Source organism: Amblyraja radiata, chromosome 2, assembly GCF_010909765.2.
Source record: "Amblyraja radiata isolate CabotCenter1 chromosome 2, sAmbRad1.1.pri, whole genome shotgun sequence".
NCBI lineage: Eukaryota > Metazoa > Chordata > Chondrichthyes > Rajiformes > Rajidae > Amblyraja > Amblyraja radiata.
The window spans coordinates 122,511,326-122,533,430 of NC_045957.1; the positions used below are offsets into that span (position 1 = coordinate 122,511,326).

Below are 22,105 nucleotides of genomic sequence, written 5' to 3' on the forward strand. Positions count from 1 at the left end.
TGGCTGTATAATGTTCTGACAATGTGCAGTTATCTGATTTTATAGACAATAGGTGTAGGAGTAGGCCATTCAGCCCTTCGAGCCAGCACCGCCATTCACTGTGATCATGGCTGCTCAACCCCAATCAGTACCTCGTTCCTGCCTTCTCCCCATATCCCCTGACTCCGCTATCTTTAAGAGCCCTATCTAGCTCTCCCTTGAAAGCATCCAGAGAACCCGCCTCCACCACCCTTTGAGGCAGAGAATTCCACAGACTCAGCACTCTCTGTGGGAAAAAAAGTGTTTCCTCGTCTCCGTTCTAAATGGCTTACTCCTTATTCTTAAACTGTGGCCCCTGGTTCTGGACTTCCCCAACATCCCTTCATTCCCTTAGCCCATAGAGCAAAATTTAACTCTCTCTTGAAAACATCCAGTGAATCGGCCTCCACCGCCTTCTGTGGCAGAGAATTCCATAGATTCACAACTCTCTGGGTGAAGACGTTTTTCCTCATCTCAGTCCTAAATGGCTTACCCCTTATTCTTCAACTGTGACCCCCTGGTTCTGGACTCCCCCAACATCAGGAACATGTTTCCTGCCTCTAGCCTGTCCAATCCCTTAAGAATGTTATATGTTTCTGTAAGATTACCTCTCATCGTTCTAAATTCCAGTGAATACCAGCCCAGTCGACCCATTCTTTGCCCCGGCGGAAGGAGAGGGAGAGACGGCCGGGGTTGGGGAAGGGAAGAGCCGGGGCTGAGAGAGAGCTGGCCCGGGGATGAAGCAGATGATTCATTGCCCCCCCCCCCCCCCCCGCCACCACCGACATCAGTTTGAAGAAGAATCTCGGCCCGAAACGTCGCCTACTCCTTTTCTCCATAGATGCTGACTCACCCGCTGAATTTCTCCAGCATTTTTTGTCCAACTACATGAAACATGTAATTAAAGTGACGAGTGGAAAGGATTGGGGATGGGGCGGGGAGTCAAGGGGCTGTCCCACTTGGGCGACCTAATCCGCGAGTTAAGAAGAGTCTTAAGAAGAGTCTTCGACCTTCAAGCTCGAGGGCACTCGCCTGGAAAACCTCGAGCTGGATCGACCGTCAACGTTGAAACCGCGAGCTGGATCGACCGACACACACGCGCGCACACACACACACACACACACACACAAACACATCGTAAAGGCGGGGGCCAGGGAAAGCGGGGGAGCGCTGGCTGAAATTCACACCCGCAATGAAGAGGAAGGTAAAAGATGGCTGCACAGTAACGGTAAGTCCTTTAGAGAGCGCGGGGGGTGGGGGTGGGAGGAGAAGGGGTGGGGGGAGAAGGGGTGGGGGGAGAAGGGGTGGGGGGAGAAGGGGTGGAGACACTTAAGAAGTTTAGTAAAGTTTAGCGGACATTTGACCTACCGGTCGGTTTTCCTTGGTCTTGAAAACTCTAATAAGCCGATCAAAATGCCCAGTCAGCGAAGGAGATTGCCTACGGCTGCCCTCGACTGCCTGTAACTAAATAGCGACCCCACTCCACTGTACTACGAGTTAAAAAGAACCATGCCGGCCAAATTTTACTCGCAGAAATTTTTTCAAAATGCTGAAAAATTACCGCGACCTAGCTGAGGCCGCGAGTATTCGGGAACTTTCCTCGAGCATGAAGGAGAGTTCCAGTGACCTCATAGGACCTCGTGTCGACCATCCTGCGAGTTTGAGTCGAGGGCAAACTCTTCTAAACTCGTAGCTTAGGTCGCCCAAGTGGGACAGCCCCTTCAGTCTACCCCACAACAGAAGAGGGAGGAGTTGGACATTTTGAGCCACAGGGAAGAAGGCAGAGATAGATAGATTATTGATCAGTGCGGGTGTCAGGGGTTATGGGGAGATGGCAGGAGAATGGGGTTAGGAGGGAGAGATAGATTAGCCTTGATTGAATGGCGGAGTGGACGATGGGCCGAATGGCCTAATTCTACACCTATCACTTATGAAGTTATGAACACACCTGGGCAAGAGGTGGGCGACTGTGGGCTCAGATGTTGGCACACCAGGGAAGGAGGTGGGAGCTCTAGGGCCAGTTGTGAACACATCTGTGCAGGTGGAGAGGGCTTTGGGGCCAGATGTGGACACACCTGTGCAGGTGGAGTGGGCTTTAGAGCCAGGTGTGAATACACCTGTGGAAGCGTAGGGTGCGCTGGCACTAGGCATGATCACCTGGCAGGTGGAGGGGCTCTTTATACGATAAACTTTATTCATCACCAGAGGGAAATTGGTCTGCCGACCGCTATCTACTTAAGTTGCCACTACAAGGGAGCTATGCACCCCGAATTCCTTCCGCACATCAATGCTGATCAGGGTCATACCATTAATTGTATATTCCATCCCTATATTTGAATGAATGAATGAATAAGTTTATTGGCCAAATATTCACATACAAGGAATTTGCCTTGGTGCTCCGCCCACAAGTGACATGACATACGGTGACAGTTAGGAATAACACATTAAACATTAATAATAAAACATTATCAATTAAACATGTGAATTTCATAAAATACCAGAGCAAAAGGAGGCTACAGTTTTTTGGTTATTGAGTAGAGCAACTACTCGTGGAAAAAAAGCTGTGTTTATGTCTGGTTGTGGCGGCTTTGACAATCCGGAGTCGCCTTCCAGAGGGAAGTGAGCCAGGGTGAGGGGTCAGAGATAATCTTACCCGCTCGCTTCCTGGCCCTGGCAGTGGAGGGAAGGTTGCAGCCAATAACCTTCTCAGCTGATCGGACGATTCGCTGCAGCCTCCAGGTGTCGTGCTTGGTGGCTGAGCCAAACCAGACCATGATGGAGAAGGTGACAACAGACTCTAATTTTGCCCGGGTTAGCAGAGAGGGTGGACCACCAGTCGCCTGTAAGTAAGTCAGTAAGTTTATTGGCCAAGTATTCACATACAAGGAATTTACCTTGGTGCTCCACTCACAAGTAACAGCATGACATACAGTGGCAGTTACGAATGACTCAGAAAACACTAAACATTAATGATAATAAAACATTAATGATAAAACACCATTGATCAAGCATGTGAACCAACAAAATACCAGATCAAAGGGAGGCTACAGATTTTTGGCTGTTGAGTAGAGCTACTAATTGTGGATAAAAACTGTTTTTATGTCTGGCTGTGGCAGCTTTGACAGTCCGGAGTCGCCTTCCAGAGGGCAGTGATTCAAAGAGTTTGTGGCCAGGGTGAGAGGGGTCAGAGATGATCTTGCCCGCTCGCTTCCTGGCCCTTGCAGTGTACAGTTGATCAATGGAGGGAAGGTTGCAGCCAATAACCTCAGCTGATCGGACGATTCGCTGCAGCCTCCGGATGTCGTGCTTGGTGGCTGAGCCAAACCAGACCATGATGGAGAAAGTGAGTACAGACTCTAGAATTGGACCATCGTTGCCTGTGGCAGATTGTGTTTCCTCAGCTGCCGTAGGAAGTACATCCTCAGTTGTGCCTTTTTGACTGTGGAGTCGATGGTAGCCCCCCATTTGAGGTCCTTGGAGATGATGGTTCCCAGTAACTTAAAAGATTCCACAGATGTGACAGATGGTGAGTGGGGTGAGGGGAGGGGGAGCTCTCCTAAAGTCTACAATCAATTCCACTGTCGTAAGAGCATTGACCTTCAATGAACTGCCTGCAGGAACAAGTTTCACATTCTCACTGTTATTTAGGTATCAGAGTTTCTTCTGAATTCCGTAGTAGTGGATTTTAGGATAAATATTTTGATGACCTTCAATGGGGTGGAAGATTGCAACCTTCACGTGGTCCGCCTTGTTTCGACGAATGCAATCAACCCGGTGTGCACAATCAAATAAGATCAAATAGAACAAGTTGTCCTACAACTTTAGGCTGTGCACGCCATACGCAAGAAGAAGAAGACCTTCAACACGAGAGAAACATTCTTCATGAAAGCCACCCAACCTCAATGCCCATTCAAAAATGACCTCACATGTAGTCACAAGTCAGAGCACAGTATGGCAATGAAAGCTGGAATCGGGGTCATACAGCACAGAAACAGGCCCTTCGGCCCAACGTCAATGCTAACCGAGATGCCCCATTTAAGCTGGTCGCATCTTCCTCAGGCACGGAAATCGCTACAAAATATGGGGGGGACCTGGGGGCAGAGAGGGACAGAGGGGCCCCCTGCAGATCACCAAGCCCATCCCTGGCCCCTGCCCACCCCCATTGCCCCTCCCCCTCTCATCATGGCCCCGCCCTCTCTCCCCATGGCCCCTCCCTCTCCCCACAACCATCCCCCTCTCCATATGGCCTCTCCCCATGGCCCCTCGCCCTCTATCCCCATGGCCCCTCCCCCTCTCCCCACAACCATCCCCCTCTCCCCATGGCCCCCCCTCTCCATATGGCCTCTCCCCATGGCCCCTCCCCTCTCCCTCTATCCCCATGGCCTCCCCCTCTATCCCCATGGCCCCTCCCCCTCTCCCCACAACCCTCCCCCATGGCCTCCCCCTCTCCCTATGGCCTCCCCCCACACCAGCCCTCTCCACATGGCCCTCCCCCTCTCTCCCATGGCTCCCTCCCACTCTCCCCATTGCCCCACTCTCACCATGGCCCCTCACCCCTCTCCCCATTACCCCCACTCTCCCCATGGCGCCCTCCCACCTATCCCCACAACCATCCCCGCTCTCATCATAGTCCCTCTCCCTATGCCCACCCTCCCCTCTCATCATAGCCCCTCTCCTTCCCTATGGGCCACTCCCCCTCTCCATATGGCCCCTCCCCCTCTCCTATTGGCCCGCCCTCCCCTATGGCCCCTCCCCTCACCCTCTATCTCATGGCCCCTCCCCCCTTGCCCCCCTATCCCCATGACCCCTCCCCCTCTCCTCATGGCCACACCCACTCCCGTGGCCCCGCCCCTCTCCCCATGGCCCCTCCCTCTCGAGGCGCCGCGCTGCAACTCTACTCAGGCAGCGGCGCGGGCAGCCGCCGTCTCTCAGGCAACGGGGTCCTGGTTCTGGCGGTGGCGGGAATCCACGGACGGGCAGACGGACCAAAGCAATGATCCAACCGCTGTAGGAACTTTGGGACAGACAGGCGGCGGCCGGCGGGCCTGCGGGTGGGTAAGTGAGTGAGAGACGGCACCGGGGGTTGAGGTAGGGGGCTGAGGTTGAGGGAGCGGCGGCACCAGCGGGGTGAAGGAGTGGGAGAGGGAGAGGGAGCGGGGGTGGGGGGAGGCCGGGCCCTGGGGTTGGGGCTGAAGGAGGTCCGGCCGGGAGGAGGAGAGACAGAGGAGGGGAGGGAGGGGAGGGGGGGGGGGGGTGGGGGCTAACAGCGGGACGTGAGGGAAACATAAACAATAGGTACAGGAGGAGGCCATTCGGCCCTTCGAGCCAGCACCGCCATTCAATGTGATCATGGCTGATCATCCCCAATCAGTACCCCGTTCCTGCCTTCTCCCCATATCCCCTGACTCTTTAAGAGCCCTATCTAGGCTCTCTCTTGAAAGTATCCAGAGAACCGGCCTCCACCGCCCTCTGAGGCAGAGAATTCCACAGACTCACCACTCTGTGAAAAAAGTGTTTCCTCGTCTCCGTTCTAAATAATAATAATAATAATAATAATATAACTTTATTTATCAAGCACTTTAAACAACTGCAGTTGCCACAAAGTGCTGTACATGAGAACTCATGAACAAAAAGCTATTACAAACAATTAAAAACCATTAAAAACCGTAAAACGAAGGACTATAAAAAACACACTAAAAATTAAAAGACATTAAAAGCACTAAAAACAGGAGCAATGCCTCAGCCAGTGTCGAAAGCCAAAGAATAAAAATGTGTTTTTAGGGAGGATTTGAAGATGGACAGTGAGGGGGCCTGTCTGATGTGCAGCGGCAAGGTGTTCCAGAGTGCCGGAGCAGCAACAGAAAAGGCTCTATCCCCTCTGAGCTTCCGCTTAGACCTTGGTACCTCAAGGAGCAGCTGATCAGCTGACCTGAGGCACCGGGCAGGAGCATATAGGTGGAGCAGCTCAGAGAGGTAAGGCGGGGCGAGCCCATTCAACGATTTAAAAACATATAAAAGAATTTTGAAATGAACTCGAAAGTGCACTCGAAAGTAAATGGCTTACTCCTTATTCTTAAACTGTGGCCCCTGGTTCTGGACTCCCCCAACATCGGGGACATGTTTCCTGCCTCTAGCGTGTCCAAACCCTTAACAATCTTATATGTTTTTCATAAGATATCCTCTCATCCTTCGAAACTCCAGAGTGTACAAGCCCAGCCGCTCCATTCTCAACATATGACAGTCCCGCCATCCCGGGAATTAACCTTGTAAACCTACGCTGCACTCCCTCGATAGCCAGATTGTCCTTCCTCAAATTAGAACGTAGACACAAAAAATACCAGATGATGGAATCTTGTGCAAAAAGAAAGTGCTAGGGGAACTCAGCATCTATGGAGGGAATGGACCGATGATGTTTCAGGTCAGCAGGTTCACTGATTGGGAAGTGGATGGGTAAGTCCCTGGGACTGGCTCCTAGGATCTAGCAGGAGAAGTGAGACAAAATAATTGAGGCACAATGATATGTCTCATGGATTGGTGGTGGGCCATTTCTGATTGTGGTTTATAGTAACAATTCGGATGAGGACATACAAGACAGGATTTATAAGTTTGCAGATGACACTAAAGTGGATGGTATTATAGATTGCGAAGATGGTTATCAAAGGTTACAGGAGTTTGAGAAGGAACTGCAGATGCTGGACAATCTAAGGTGGACAAAAAATGCTGGAGAAACTCATCAGGTGAGGGAGCATCTATGGAGAGAAGGAACTGGGCGACGTTTCGGGTAGAGACCTGAAACGTCGCCTATTTCCTTCGCTCCATAGATGATGTCTCACCTGCTGAGTTTCTCCAACATTTTTGTCTTCCTCCTAAAAGGTTACAGTAGGATCATGATTAGTTGGGCCTGTGGGCAGAGGAATGGCTAATGGAGTTTAATGCTGGTAATTGAGAGGTGTTGCATTTTGGGAAGTCTTAACAAGGGCAGGACCTTCACGGTGAATAGCAGGGTCCAAGGGAGTGTTGTGGAGCAGAGGAATCTAGGAGTTGCAGGTATGTTGTTCCTTGGATGTGGTGTCACATGTAGATAAGGTGGTCAAGAAAGTTTTCAGCACATTGGCCATCATCAGTCACAGAGTTGAGATGGGATCTTATGTGACAGCCATACAAGGAGCTGATGAGGCCACAGTTGGAGTATAGTGTTCAGTTTTGGTCACCCTGCTATTGGAAAGATGTTGTTAGGTTCTAAAGAGATAGATGATATACGAGGATGTTGCCACGACATGAGGGCCTGAGCTATAGTGAGAGTTTGGGCAGGCTTGGACTGTATGCCTTGGAGCGTAGAAGGATTAGAGGTGTATAAGATCAAGAGGAGAATAGATATGGTAGATAAACAGTCTTTTACCCAAGGTAGGTGAATCAAGAACCAGAGGTCACAGGGTTAAGGTGAGAGGGGAAAGATTTAATAGTTTGAGTTTAGTTTATGTTACCGAGGTACAGTGAAAAGCTTTGTTGCGTGCCATCCAGTCAGCTGAAAAGACTATGCATGATTACATTTGAGCCATCAATAGTGTACAAATAAAGGTAAAAATGTGAATAGCATTCAGTGCAAGATAAAGTCCAGTAAGGTCTGGTTAAAGATAGTCCAAAGGTCTCCAATGTGGTAGATAGTAGCTCAGGACTGCTCTCTTGTTCAGGGGTGGGCAACCTTGTTCTGCATCGGGGCCGGGACGCACGTCTCTGAGCGGATTGCGGGCCACATCTATCACGTGTACACGTGAATCCTGCCCCCATCCCGCCCCGGATGGCAGGCATCAAATCACTTGTTCACGTACATCCAGCCCCTTCGAGGACGCCACCCGGAGCACTGGCCCCTAGTGACGGGTGCTCACCAACATGGCGTACCTATGGACCATTGCCTTGGCTGTGTCCTGAAGGCCGAGGCTCAAATATTCACACTCGTCCCTGGCCTATTGACAACCCCGATCCCGACAGTGTGTTTAAGAAAGAACTGCAGATGCTGGAAAAAGCAAAGGTAGACAAAAAGGCTGGAGAAACTCAGCGGGTGAGGCAGCATCTATGGAGCGAAGGAATAGGTGACGTTTCAAGTCGACACCCTTCTTCAGATTGGTCTCAGAGCAGCGTCAACCGCTTCTGAAGAAGTGTCTTGACCCGAAACTTCGCCTATTCCTTCGCTCCATAGATGCTGTTTCGCCCGCTGAGTTTCTCCCAACTTTTTTGTCTACCTCCGTTCCCGACAGTGAAGCCCAGACGCAGAAGGTGCGCGGCCGTGCTGGCGGCTTTGTGCAGCATGCGGCACAACCGCTGCTCGGCGCTCCGCCATTATGGTTGCCAGCACAGGCCTCCTTGTGTCAATGCGCATGGGCGCCGTGGGCCAGCAGGTACCGGAGGTGAAGGAAGTTGGCGGGCCGGATAAATATGGAAAAAAAAACACGCCTGCGGGCCGGATGATTTTGGGTTATGGGCTGCGTTCGGTTCGGGTGCCGTAGTTGGTGATGGGATGGTTCAGTTGCCTGATAAAAGCTGAGAAGAAACTGTCCGTGAATCTGGAGGTGTGCGTTTTCACACTTCTATACATTTTGCCCGATGGGAGAAGAGGGAGTGGCCAGGGGAGCGACTCGTCCTTGATTAAGCGGCTGGACTTGCCAAGGCAGCGTGAGGTATAAATGGAGTCAGTGGAACCCAAGAGGTAACCTTTTCGCAGAGGGTGATGGGTGTGTGGAATAAGCTGCCAGAGAAGGTAGGTGAGATAGAAACTATAACATTTAAAAGGCTTTTTGACAAGTACATGGATGAAAGGTTTAGAGGGATATGGCACAAACACGGGCAGGTGGGAGTAGCGTAGATGGGGCATGGACGTTGGGGCAACCCTGATGGTTAATAAAAGAGGACACCTAGCACTGGAGTAACTCAGCGGGTCAGGCAGCATCTGTGGAGAACATGGATAGCTGACGCTTCACAGAGTGCTGGAGTAACTCAGCGGGTCAGGCAGCATCTCTGGAGAACATGGATAGCTGGCGCTTCACAGAGTGCTGGAGTAACTCAGCGGGTCAGGCAGCATCTATGGAGAACATGGATAGGCGATGTTTCAAGTCGAGACCCTTCTCGACGTCACAGATAAAGAGGAAGAGAATTAACGGTGACATGAGAAAAACCTTCCTTGCCAGTGCATGTGGAATCGAACGCTCGGCCTGTAGATGTGTTAGAGACAGATTCCATTGTTGCTTCAAAAGGGAATTGGATAATTACACAGTGGACATAAATAGGACAGTTGCAAAGAAATGAGTGGAAGGAGGAAGAGTTTCTCCGGTATAGAGATGGAGAAGGTCTTGTAGATTGGCTGAGGTGGTCTCCTACCGCACGAGGGCCGGACGGGTTTGTAATCCACCCGTTAGATATGGCGATTTTGTATAACTTTGCTAGTGTGTTCTTAATATTCCGTTTATATTGCTTAGCCGCCGGTGTTTCTTATTTCTACAAGAAGATATGTAGATTGGCTATCGCATGCTAGCCAATCCTAGTGTTTGTCAGTAGTAGCTCCACCTAGTACGTGCTTCATATTATCAAGAGTTTGAATTCTCTGCCTCAGAGGGCGGTGGAGGCAGGTTCTCTGGATGCTTTCAAGAGAGAGCTAGATAGGGCTCTTAAAAATAGCAGTCGGAATATGGGGAGAAGGCAGGAACGGGGTACTGATTTGGGATGATCAGCCATGATCACATTGAATGGCGGTGCTGGCTCGAAGGGCCGAATGGCCTACTCCTGCACCTATTGTCTATTGTCTATTTACATTACGCCAGTCAGTAATGTAGCAGCTCGGAGCTGTAACATACTGCAGATCCTATGCTGTAAGTGATTTAATAAATATGTGTTGTATTTTCATGTGTGTTCGGGTCACACCATTGCAGGTCTAATGAAGTAATGTGACTTTCTACTAACTTGTCCCCTTATTGTTAGATTGGTGAGTAATTCAGCTCATTGTCATCATTATTTCTCGTGTCCAGATGGGAATGAGATCGGTACTGTACAGATTTCTACTCTACAATCTGGTGCAGTCTGCTCAGCCACTCAATTGCACTTTGATTCTCATTAGGATCATGGCTCATCCATATTAGAAAAACCTGCATTCCCAACTCAAACTCTTGCTTTAAACCCCTGTCCCACGGTACGAGTTCATTCCAAGACTTCTCCCGAGTTTGCCCTGATTCGAACTCGAAGATTTACGGTAATGGCCCACTCGTCGGTACTCGGGGCTCTCGTGGACATTTTTCATCATGTTGAAAAATCTTCACGAGTCTTCCCGTGCTTACCTGCCGTTAGCGAATCTTCCCGAGTACCTGCCTTTAGCGTTACGAGCCACTAAGAGACGTCCCCGCGCTCGACGTGCCTGCTATGTTCATTCTCCCTGCTTACCACGAGTTTGATTTTTTTTAAACTCGGGAGAGCTCTTGGAATGAACTCGAACCGTGGGACAGGGCAATTACAAGCCTGCACGTGAGCCATATCCCTCCGTTGTTCCCTGCATATTCATGTGTCCATCTAAAAGTGTGTAGGAAAGAACTGCAGATGCTGGTTTAAATCGAAAGTCAAAGTCAATTTTATTCGTCACATGCACATTACACGCAGTGAAATGAATTTGCCAGCAGCGATACACTTGAAATCAGCCATGATCATATTGAATGGCGGTGCAGGCTCGAAGGGCCGAATGGCCTACTCCTGCACCTATTTCCTATGTTTCTAAAAAGGAGAACACACAATACACAATAAAATGTAACACAAACATCCACCACAGCATTCTTCACTGTAGAGGAAGGCAACAAAGTTCAGCCAGTCCTCCTCCCTTGTTCACCCGTGGTCGGGGCCATAGACCCTCTGTAGTCGCCACTACAGACGGCCCTCTCGTTAGGATGATCTAACCTTTGACGTCGGAGTTTACTCTCGACCCCAAACGCCACCCATTCCTTCTGCCTATCCAAAAGCCTCTTCAACACCACTATCGTATCTGCCTCCACCACCACCTCTGGCAGCATGTTCCAGGCACCCACCACCCTCTGTGGGGTGAGGAAATTGCAACCTTCACGTGGTTCACCCTGTTTCGACGAATGCAATCAACCTGGCGTGCAGAAACAGAAGATCAAACAGAACAAGTTGTCTTACAATTTTAGGCTGTGCACGCCATACGCAAGAAGAAGAAGAAGAAGACTACCCTCTGTAAAAAAAAACTTAACCCACTCATCTCCTTTAAACTTTGCCCCTCTCACTTTGAAGTGAAATTCTCTAGTATTTAGCGTTTTTACCCTTAGTATAAAGGTCTGTCCTCTCTCCCTCTAACAGGTTATTACTTCTAACAGACTATTAAACACAACTTCAAACAAACTCTGAACTATAACAGCCTATTGCACGTTATCTGTTTATTGACACCTGATCTGTATTTGTGACTACAATATTGTATTCACTGGAGTTTAGAAGGATGAGGGAAGATCTTATAGAAACATATAAAATTTTAAAAGGACTGGATTCAGGAAAAATGTTCCCAAGTCCAGAACCAGGGACCACAGTCTTAGAATAAAGGGGAGGTCATTTAAGACTGAGGTGAGAAAAACTTTTTCACCCAGAGTTGTGAATTTGTGGAATTCCCTGCCACAGAGGGCAGTGGAGGCCAAGTCACTGGATGGATTTAAGAGAGAGTTAGATAGAGCTCTAGGGACTAGAGGAGTCAAGGGATATGGGGAGAAGGCAGGCACGGGTTATTGATTGGGGACGATCAACCATGATCACAATGAATGGTGGTGCTGGCTCGAAGGACCGAATGGCCTCATCCTGCATCTATTTTCTATGTTTCTATTAATATCCTGTTGTGCTGCAGCAATGCAAAAATTATCTGGGACACACGACAATACACTCTCTTGACTTCTTGATACAGGTCTCCCCTCAGCCTCTGACGTTCCAAGAAAACAAAACAAACCTGCACAAGCTCTCCCCTTAGCTAATACCCCCCCTATTTCACACGTCATTCTGGTAAACCACCACTGCATCCTTACCAACGCCTCCACATCCTTCCTGCGCAGGGGGGTGACTAGAACTGAGCTTATAGAACATAGAACAATACAGCATAGGAACAGGCCCTTCAGCCCACAATGAACGTGATGCCAAGATAAACTAATCTCCTGTGCCACACAATCCATATTCCTCCATTCCCTGCATCCGTATCTACATGTCCGTCTAAAAGCCTCTTCAATACCATTATCGTATCTGTCTCCACCACCAACCCTGCCCTACACATCTCGTTTAAACTTTGCCCCTCTCACCATAAAGCTATGATGTTATTTTTGTCTCCCAGTATAGATTGTGAAAATGGCAAGCCAAGAGTCTTTCCTGGTGAAATTCATAAAAACGAAGGAGAAAGATTCTGAATATTTCACAAAAGCTTTTCAGGTTGGTTAAACACTTCAAAGACTCTTCAGTTTTAATTTCATTAAATACAGACAATCCACTGTATTATTTAAACAAAATACACAGTGTTGGAGTAACTCAGCGGGTCAGGCAGCATCTGTGGAGAACATGGATAGGTGACGTTTCACACAGTGCTGGAGTAACTCAGCGGGTCAGGCAGCATCTGTGGAGAACATGGATAGGTGACGTTTCACAGAGTGTTGGAGTAACTCAGTGGGTCAGGCAGCACCTGTGGAGAACATGGATAGGTGACGTTTCACAGAGTGCTGGAGTAACTCAGCGGGTCAGGCAGCATCTGTGGAGAACATGGATAGGTGACGTTGCAGGTGGGGACCATTGTATAGACAGGCCCACCGCTGAGTTATTCCAGCATTTTGTGTTTTTGTAAACTAGCACGTACAGTTCCTTGTGTCTTCAATATTATTTTCCTGTTTTACAGGCCATTAAAGAATTTCAATCAGAGGAATTTCTGCAGATTGTCAACGAAGATGAAACTTTTAGTTTAAAAATAAAAGACAATTCGCTTTATGTATGTGACCCATTTGAGGGAGCAGCTTATGACCATCTAAAAAAGGTGCGTATTTTTATATTTTAATCTTGCCGAATGGGGATTTTATTTTTATGTCACTTGCGACAAGTGCATCAAACAATCAAACACATAGTTTGTTTGCCTTCATTGGTCAGGGTATTGTGTATAAGAGTCAAGAAGTTATAAGAGGAATAGATCGGGTAGACGCACAGAGTCTCTTGCCCAGAGTAAGGGAATCGAGGACCAGAGGACATAGGTTCAAGGTGAAGGGGAGAAGATTTAATAGGAATCTGAGGGGTAACTTTTTCACACAAAGGATGGTGGGTGTATGGAACAAGCTGCCAGAGGAGGTAGTTGAGTCGGGGACTATCCCAACAATTATGAAACAGGTGGACAGGTACATGGATGGGGCAGGTCTGGAGGGATACTAGACTAAGTGGGACCCATTGGGTCCCAGTCACACGGGAAGCCTGGTCCCCCAATGCAACCCATTCCCCAATCCAATATTCCACCATGGTATGGACGAGGGAGGAGGGTGGTGGTGTGGGTGAGGGGAGAGGGTGGTGGTGAGGGGAGGGGGTGTTGTGAGGGGGGGGGGGGGTGGTGGGAGGAGGAGAGGGTGGTGTGGGGGAGTGTGGCCACACCTTCCACACCTTTGACCCTGGTACTGTGTAAAGTGGGAAGCGGCTGTAAAAGGACAGCGCTGCTGGGGGGGGGGGGGGGGTGGGGTTTGGGGGGTGGTTTTCCTGTCACAGCTTGCGGGGAGTCTGGCCCGGGTCAGCACGGCCTGGGCTGCACAAAGCAGCAAATTTGGCTGGGCTGTCGGGGGTAAAGTTGCGGGGAAGGCAGGGACGTTGAGAAGGAGGAGGTCAGGGGATCATGACAGCAACTCGTTCAGTAGCTCGGGTGGCAGCGAGCGGCCACCGGGTCCGGACAGAGGAACTGGCCGCCACCTCAGCACCTTCTGCCGGCCCACCCGCCAGCCAGCCAGCCATTGTCCTCCGGCACCGGGGCAACTGGTGGAGGTGGTGGTTGGCAGGTGACTACCGGGCAGAAGGCTGGCTGCTCCATCCCAGGCTCCCTCTCTCCCTCTCTCCCTCCCCGTTATATGATCTCCCTGAGCCAGGAAGTCCCCGTCCCTCAGACCTGAACCGCACAGCGCACTGTTGGACAAGTGAAGGTGGAGGCTCCCCGTTCCACATTGCCTCCTTGAAGGAGTTTCAAATCTTCCTTTCTACTGACTAAACCAAACCCTTTATCCTGTCCCGCCAGCCTTTTTTTCAAAATGTAGCAACTTAAAATGGCGGTGCGTCTTCATTGCCGGGAAATATGGTAAGTGATGGTCTTTGCGTCATGTTCGGCACGGACATTGTGATCCATATAACCATATAACAATTACAGCACGGAAACAGGCCATCTCGGCCCTACAAGTCAGTGCCGAACAACTTTTTTCCCTTAGTCCCACCTGCCTGCACTCATACCATAACCCTCCATTCCCTTCTCATCCATATGCCTATCCAATTTATTTTTAAATGATACCAACGAACCTGCCTCCACCACTTCCACTGGAAGCTCATTCCACACCGCTACCACTCTCTGAGTAAAGAAGTTCCCCCTCATGTTACCCCTAAACTTCTGTCCCTTAATTCTGAAGTCATGTCCTCTTGTTTGAATCTTCCCTTTTCTCAAAGGGAAAAGCTGATCCACATCAACTCTGTCTATCCCTCTCATCATTTTAAAGACCTCTATCATGTCCCCCCTTAACCTTCTGCGCTCCAGAGAATAAAGACCTAACTTATTCAACCTTTCTCTGTAACTTAGTTGTTATTTATTTAGCGAATGCAAAGTCCTTTAGCCAAGCAGTTGCCTCTTGATCTGCTGTATGAAGGGTGACAAGTCCTCCTTTGAGTCTTTGTTGAGGGCATGCTTCAATGATGTGTTGCATTGTTTGCTGCTCTCCACAAGCACACCATGGGGTTGGACTGCTGCCCCATTAGTGAAGGCTGGCCAAGCAGGGGCCATGTCCAGTCCTGAATCTATTCAGCGTCGTCCACTGCGTCCTTGGGAGATTGGTGCCAGGGACCGGTAGGGTGGGGTCTGACACCAGATGTTTATTTGGGACGTCCTTAGTTGTTGAAACCCAGGCAACATTCTAGTAAATCTCCTCTGTACTCTCTCTATTTTGTTGACATCCTTCCTATAATTGGGCGACCAAAATTGTACACCATACTCCAGATTTGGTCTCACCAATGCCTTGTACAATTTTAACATTACATCCCAGCTTCTATACTCAATGCTCTGATTTATAAAGGCTAGCATACCAAAAGCTTTCTTTACCACCCTATCTATATGAGATTCCACCTTCAAGGAACTATGCACGGTTATTCCCAGATCCCTCTGTTCAACTGTATTCTTCAATTCCCTACCATTTACCATGTACGTCCTATTTTGATTTGTCCTGCCAAGGTGTAGCACCTCACATTTATCAGCATTAAACTCCATCTGCCATCTTTCAGCCCATTCTTCCAAATGGCCTAAATCACTCTGTAGACTTTGGAAATCCTCTTCATTATCCACAACACCCCCTATCATCTGCATACTTACTAATCCAATTTACCACCCCTTCATCCAGATCATTGATGTACATGACAAACAACAAAGGACCCAACACCGATCCCTGAGGCACCCCACTAGTCACCTGCCTCCAACCCGACAAACAACCATCCACCATTACCCTCTGGCTTCTCCCATTCAGCCACTGTTGAATCCATCTTGCTACTCCTGCATTTATACCCAACAGTTGAACCTTCTTAACCAACCTTCCATGAGGAACCTTGTCAAAGGCCTTACTAAAGTCCATATAGACAACATCCATTGTTTTACCCTCGTCAATTTCCCTAGTAACCTCTTCAAAAAATTCAAGAAGATTAGTCAAACATGACCTTCCAGGCACAAATCCATGCTGACTGTTCCTAATCAGACCCTGTTTATCCAGATGCTTATATATATTATCTCTAAGTATCTTTTCCATTAATTTGCCCACCACTGAAGTCAAACTAACAGGCCTATAATTGCTAGGTTTACTCTTAGAACCCTTTTTAAACAATGGAACAACATGCGCAGTACGCCAATCCTCCGGTACTATTCCCGTTTCTAATGACATTTGAAATATTTCTGTCATAGATCCAAAGCGACTGTTCTTGTCTTGTACTGTTCTACAAACCAAAATATAATTCCATTTTTAAGAAGGATCTGCAGATGCTGGAAAATCGTAGGTAGACAAAAGTTCTGGAGAAACTCAGCGGGTGCAGCAGCATCTATGGACCGAAGGGTTTCGGCCCGAAACATTGCCTATTTCCTTCGCTCCATAGATGCTGCTGCACCCGCTGAGTTTCTCCAGCACTTTTGTCTACCCAAAATATAATTCCCACTGTTACTGTTTTACACAGCCTATGGTGCCCAGATGAAAATGGGACTGAATTAAATCCATCCGTGTACTTATATCTATTTGGAATCATAGATCCATGCAGCACATGGGGCGGCGCGATGGCGGCGTGGTAGAGTTGCTGCCTCACAGCGCCAGAGACCCGGGTTCCATCCTGACTGCGGGTGCTGTCTGTGCGGTTCTCCCTGTGATCGCATGGCTTTTCTCCGGGGGGGGGGGTCAGGTGTACGGGGTGATGGAGGGTCAGTGCGGACTCTGTGGGCCACAGGGCCTGGTTCCGCGCTATATCTCTAAAGTCTAAAGCATGGAAGCACTGTGACACTTTGTTCTCCTCCCCTGTTTCCTGAAGTAGAAATGTCACGGCTGTTATCGAGATTGAGTTATTTTATCCCCTCTGAACTGCAGTCAAATTAGGAAAATTTTGCAACTTTGGGCCTAGGGCAAAAATTTAACATTTATTTGCATTGCATTTGTTAGTTTGATACCCTAAATACCAAAATGTGTTGGACAAAGGCTAGCCATGAAAAGACAAAAGGTGTGAGACAAGGATAGAAGGGGAATCTAGAGGAAGGAATGCAGTTGGGGGAGGGAGTTGGTGGCAGGTAGAACAATCACTGTTTTGACCTTTGACATCTAGAGTTTGGAAGGATGAGGGGGTACCTCATTGAAGCCTACTAAATAGTGAAAGGCCTGGTTAGAGTGGATGTGGAGAAGATGTTTCCACATGGGAGAATAGATCGGGTAGACGTACCGAGTCTCTTGCCCAGAACAATGGAATCGAGAACCTGAGGACATAGGTTTAAGTTGAAGGGGGGAAGATTTTATAGCAATCTGAGTTGTAAGTTTTTCACACACATGGTGGTTGGTGTATGGAAGTGCTACACGGGTGGATTTAAACTAAGCAGTGGAGGGGGGGGGGGTGGAGTCAACAACGTGCAAGCATGTGCGTGCAGTTAACCGGAAAGAGAGCGTATGAAAGGTCACGTTGAAACTATCAGGGCAGGGGGATGGGAACCAATGCAAGGAGACAGAGGAGGGGTGGACAGAAGCAAAAGGTAGAAGGGAGATGAGAAAAACAAACCTGAAAGCTTTGTGCTTTAATGCGAGGAGCATTCGAAATAAGGTGGATGAATTGAATGCACAGTTAGTAGTTAAGGGATATGATATAGTGGGAATTACGGAAACATGGCTCCAGGGTGACCAAGGCTGGGAGCTAAACATGCAGGGGGATTTGATATTCAGGAAGGATAGACCGAAAGTAAGAGGAGGTGGTTAAAGAGGAGATTAATGCAATAGCAAGGAGAGACATTAGCTTGGATGCTGTGGAATCTGTATGGGTAGAACTGTGAAATAGCCAAGGGCAGAAAACGCTGGTTGGAGTTGTATACAGACCACCAAACAGTAGTAGGGAGGTTGGGGATAGCATCAAGCTGGAAATTCTTGAGCGGTTATCTAGACCGGTTATCATGGGTGACTTCAATCTACATTTAGATTGGGCCAACCAAATTGGTAACTGCGCTGAGGAGGAGGATATCCCAGAATATATACAGCATGGGTTTTTAAACCAATATGTAGAGGAACCAACTAGAGGACAGGCCATCCTAGACTGGGTATTGTGTAATGAGGAAGGATTAGTTAGCGATCTTGTTGTGCAAGGCCCCATGGGCAACAGTGACCATAATGTGGTGGAATTCTGCATTAGGATGGAGAGGGACCAAATGACCACCTTCTGCTTCGATGACTGATTGAACTTATCTCTTCGCTCTGCAGCTTGGTTGCAGGATTGTCGGTCCACAAGTGGTGATATTTTGTCTTCAGCATCAACGGAATGTACCTGAAGCAGTTCACCCTGTCTACAGCTTGGTCATGGCTGACGTGGTCGTTTCATGCACCAGCCTTGAGAAGAAAGCCCGAGTGAGTATTACTCTGGCTTAAAGACCATGATTGTACCTTTTTTAGACTTGATGATCAATTTAATTAGGCATTTATCGTGATTTGAACATTAGAGATACAGCGTGGAAAGGCCCTTCAGCCCATCGTGTCTGTGCCGACCAGTGATCACTCCGTACACTAGCACCATCCTACACACTGTGGTCAATTTTACAATTTTAGTTTAAATTAGAGATACAGCGTGGAAACAGGCCCTTCTGCCCACCGGGTCTATGCTGACCAGTGAATAAACAGATAAAGTGCAATGGGCTATTAATGATCAGAGTTTTGTTTGAGTTGAGTTTAATAGCCTGATGGCTGTGGGGAAGTAGCTATTCCTGAACCTGGATGTTGCAGATTTCAAGCTCCTGTACCTTCTACCTGTAGGCAGCGGGGAGATGAGTGAGTGGTCAGGATGGTGTGGGTCCTTGATGATGCTGGTAGCCTTTTTGAGGCAGCGACTGCGATAGATCGAACCCGGGTCTCTGGTGCTGTGAGGCAGCTCCATGCGTTACTACGTGCCCCTACTGATTGAGTCACAGGAGCCAGAATTGGGCACTCGGCCCATCAAGTCTACTCCACTGTTCAATCATGGCTGATCTATCTTTGCCTCTCAACCCCATTCTCCTGCCTTCTCCCCATAACCCTTACTAATCAAGAACCTGTCAGTCTCCGTTTTAAAAATACACAAATGATGGCCTCCACAGCCGTCTGTGGCAATGAATTCCACAGATACACCATCCTCTGGCTAAAGAAATTCCTTCTCATCTCCATCCTAAACGTTCATTTATTCTAGATCGTCCTTTGTTCTCTCCCACTAGTGGAAACACCTTCTCCAGCTCTGTTCTAACTAGACATAGAGGTTTGAAGGAAGGTACACAAAAATGCTGGAGAAACTCAGCGGGTGCAGCACCATCTATGGAGCGAAGGAAATAGGTAACGTTTCGGGGTGAAATCCTTCTTCAGACTGATAGGGGGTGGGGGGGAGTCGGGGAGAAGAAAGGAAAAAGGAGGAGGAGCCCGAGGGCTGAGGTAGGAAGGGGAGGAGACAGCAAGGGTTAACAGAATTGTGAGAAATCAATGTTCATGCCACCAGGATGCAGACTCCCCAAGCGGAATATGAAGTGCTGCTCCTCCAATTTCCGGTGGTGCTCACTCTGTCCGTGGAGGAGGCCCAGGACAGAGAGGTCGGATACGGAATGGGAGGGGGAGTTGAAATGCTGAGCGGCGGCGACACGATCGCCAAGCCTTTCGCTTGGTCTCACCGATATAGATCAGCTGACATCTAGAGCAGCGGATGCAATAGATGAGGTTGGAGGAGATACAGGTGAACCTCTGTCGCACCTGGAACGACTGCTTGGGTCCTTGAATGGAGTCGAGGGGGGACAAGTGTAGCATCTCTGGCGGTTGCAAGGGAAAGTGCCCGGGGAGGGGGTGGAGCGGGAGGGAAGGGAAGAATTGACAAGGGAGTTGCAGAGGGAGCGGTCTTTGCGGAATGCAGACAGGGGGGGAGATGGGAAGATGTGGCGAGTGGTGGGGTCACGTTGAAGGTGGTGAAACTGACGGAGGACTATTTGTTGTATGTGCCGGCTAGTGGGGTGAAAGGTGAGGACCGGGGGGGGGGTCTGCCCTTGTTGCGAGTGGGGGGATGGGGTTGTGATGGTTCAGTTGCCTGATAACAGCTGGGAAGAAACTGCCCCTGAATCTGGAGGTGTGCATTTTCATGCTTCTGGGAGAGGAGAGGAGAGAGACTGGGTAAGATTGGTCCTTGATCATGCTGCTGGCCTTGACGAGGCAGCGTGAGGCGTCAATTGAAGGGAGGTTGCTTTGTGTAATGGTCTGGGCTGACCGTGTCCACAATTCTCTGCAATTTCTTGCGTTCTTGGATGGAACTGTTCCCAAACCATGCTGTGATGCATCTGTAGTCAGAGGGTGGTGAATCTGTGGCATTCTTTGCCACAGAAGGCCATGGAGGCCGTCTAGATATTTTTAAGGCAGAGATAGATAGATTCTTGTGTGTCAGGAGTTATGGGGAGAAGGCAGGAACATGGGGTTAGGCGGGAGCGATAGATCAGCCATGATTGAATGGCGGAGTAGACTTGATAGGCTGATTGGCCTAATTCTACTCCTGACCTTATGATTCCGATGAAATGCTTTCTAAGGCGCAAAGGGCCAATAATGCTACGTTCTCAGTTTCAATTTGGTTTATTGACACTTGTACTATGAGAAGCTATTGTTGCGTGCTATCCAGTCAGTGGAAAGACAATGCATGATTACAATCGAGCCGTCCACAGTGTACACATACATGATAAGGGAATAACGTTTAGTGCAAGGTAAAGCCTGATCTATGATAGTCCGAGGGTCACCAATGAGGTAGATAGTTTTGCAGCCGTTACCGCTGAAGACTGAATAAGGTCTGTGTTCTCTCCCAAGGACGATGTGCATCAGCGGGTCCAGCTGATGGGTGGTCGCATCATCCGTGATTACAACACCTCAGTCACTCACCTGATCGCTGGGGAGGTTGGAAGCAAGAAGTACCTGGTGGCGGCCAGTCTGCACAAACCCATTGTACTTCCATCCTGGGTCAGTGCATGCTGGGAGAAAGCTCAGCAGAGGTGAGTGCTTGTAGCTTCCCGGCCAAAGCCCCTTCTTATAGAAACAGGCCCTTCAGCCCAACCTGCCCACGCCGACCAACATGCCCCATCTACACGAGTCCCATTATTAGCGACGCTATCAGTGGTGCTGGTTTCAGACGGGCAGGGTGATGGACGCACCACACATCTCTGTCCTCCATGCAGCTGGCAAGCTCCTCTTTTGTCTCTACACATGCGTCCACCATCAACGTCTTCAGCATCATCTTGATTGGCCGTCGCGGGTCACGTCTTCCAAGGGTGGGTTCCCACAACACGACCTTGTTTGCTGGCATTTCTTGGTGGCGGTGGCAGTGACCAGCGAGCTTCATCCTTCTCCACCTGATCTTCTCGGTCAGTGGTGGATTCTCCCCATAGAGCCGGGGGGCGTTGTCCCACTTGTCTGCATTTGGCCCATATCCCTCTAAACCTGTCCTATCCATGTTTCTGTATAAAGGTTCTTAAATGTTGCGATAGTACCTGCCTCAACTACCTCCCCTTGTAGCTCGTTCCATATACCCATGGGCGGAAATCGCTATCAAAACCTGGGGGGGGGGGGGGACACAATTTCTTGGCGGCCGTGCGCCCATGCGCGCACACACGCACGAGGCTTCAGCCATGGGCCCTGTGGACGGTAACATCGGGAGCTTCCATCGCCCGTTCACGGGGGCTTCAACATCGGGAGCCTCGATCGCCTCGACGCAGCAATTTGACCGCGGGGCGGTGGAAGATCCCGCGGCCGAATTCAAGCCGCGCCGGGTGATGAAAGGCCCCACGAACGGGTCGATTCAAGCTCCGCTCTACGATCTTTGCTCCACCAGGGCGTCTCCCTCCTCCAATCTCCGCGCTCTATCCTCAGTCCCACCCCCCTACTTCCGCCTCTGACCGACACCTCCCTCCTCCAATCATCGCGTTGAATCATCATGTTCCCCCTCCCACTGCCTGCTGACCGACGTCTCTCGTCTAATCGGCGCCCTCGATCATCAGCCACACCCCCACTGACTCACGGCAAGCGGAGATTTTTAATAGACTTTTTTTCACCGAATTTCAAAATCCAGATTACAACACATGGGGAGGCTTGTCCCCCAC

At 49.4% G+C, this 22,105-nt stretch overlaps 1 protein-coding gene across 2 annotated transcripts in view; it reads left to right on the top strand.

Moving 5' to 3' along the window:
• Positions 1–4,910: 4,910 nt before the first annotated feature.
• Positions 4,911–22,105, top strand: part of topbp1 (DNA topoisomerase II binding protein 1) — an 88,678-nt gene continuing 71,483 nt past the window's right edge. The window contains exons 1-5 of one of the 2 annotated variants that reach the window (XM_033014770.1): positions 4,911–5,069; positions 12,371–12,465; positions 12,923–13,057; positions 18,228–18,371; positions 20,820–21,001. In XM_033014770.1, the coding sequence (XP_032870661.1) occupies positions 12,385–12,465; positions 12,923–13,057; positions 18,228–18,371; positions 20,820–21,001 (542 nt within the window). In that variant the 5' untranslated portion in view covers positions 4,911–5,069; positions 12,371–12,384. The remainder of the gene's footprint in view (positions 5,070–12,370; positions 12,466–12,922; positions 13,058–18,227; positions 18,372–20,819; positions 21,002–22,105) is intronic. The other variant, XM_033014778.1, reaches the window with a different exon arrangement.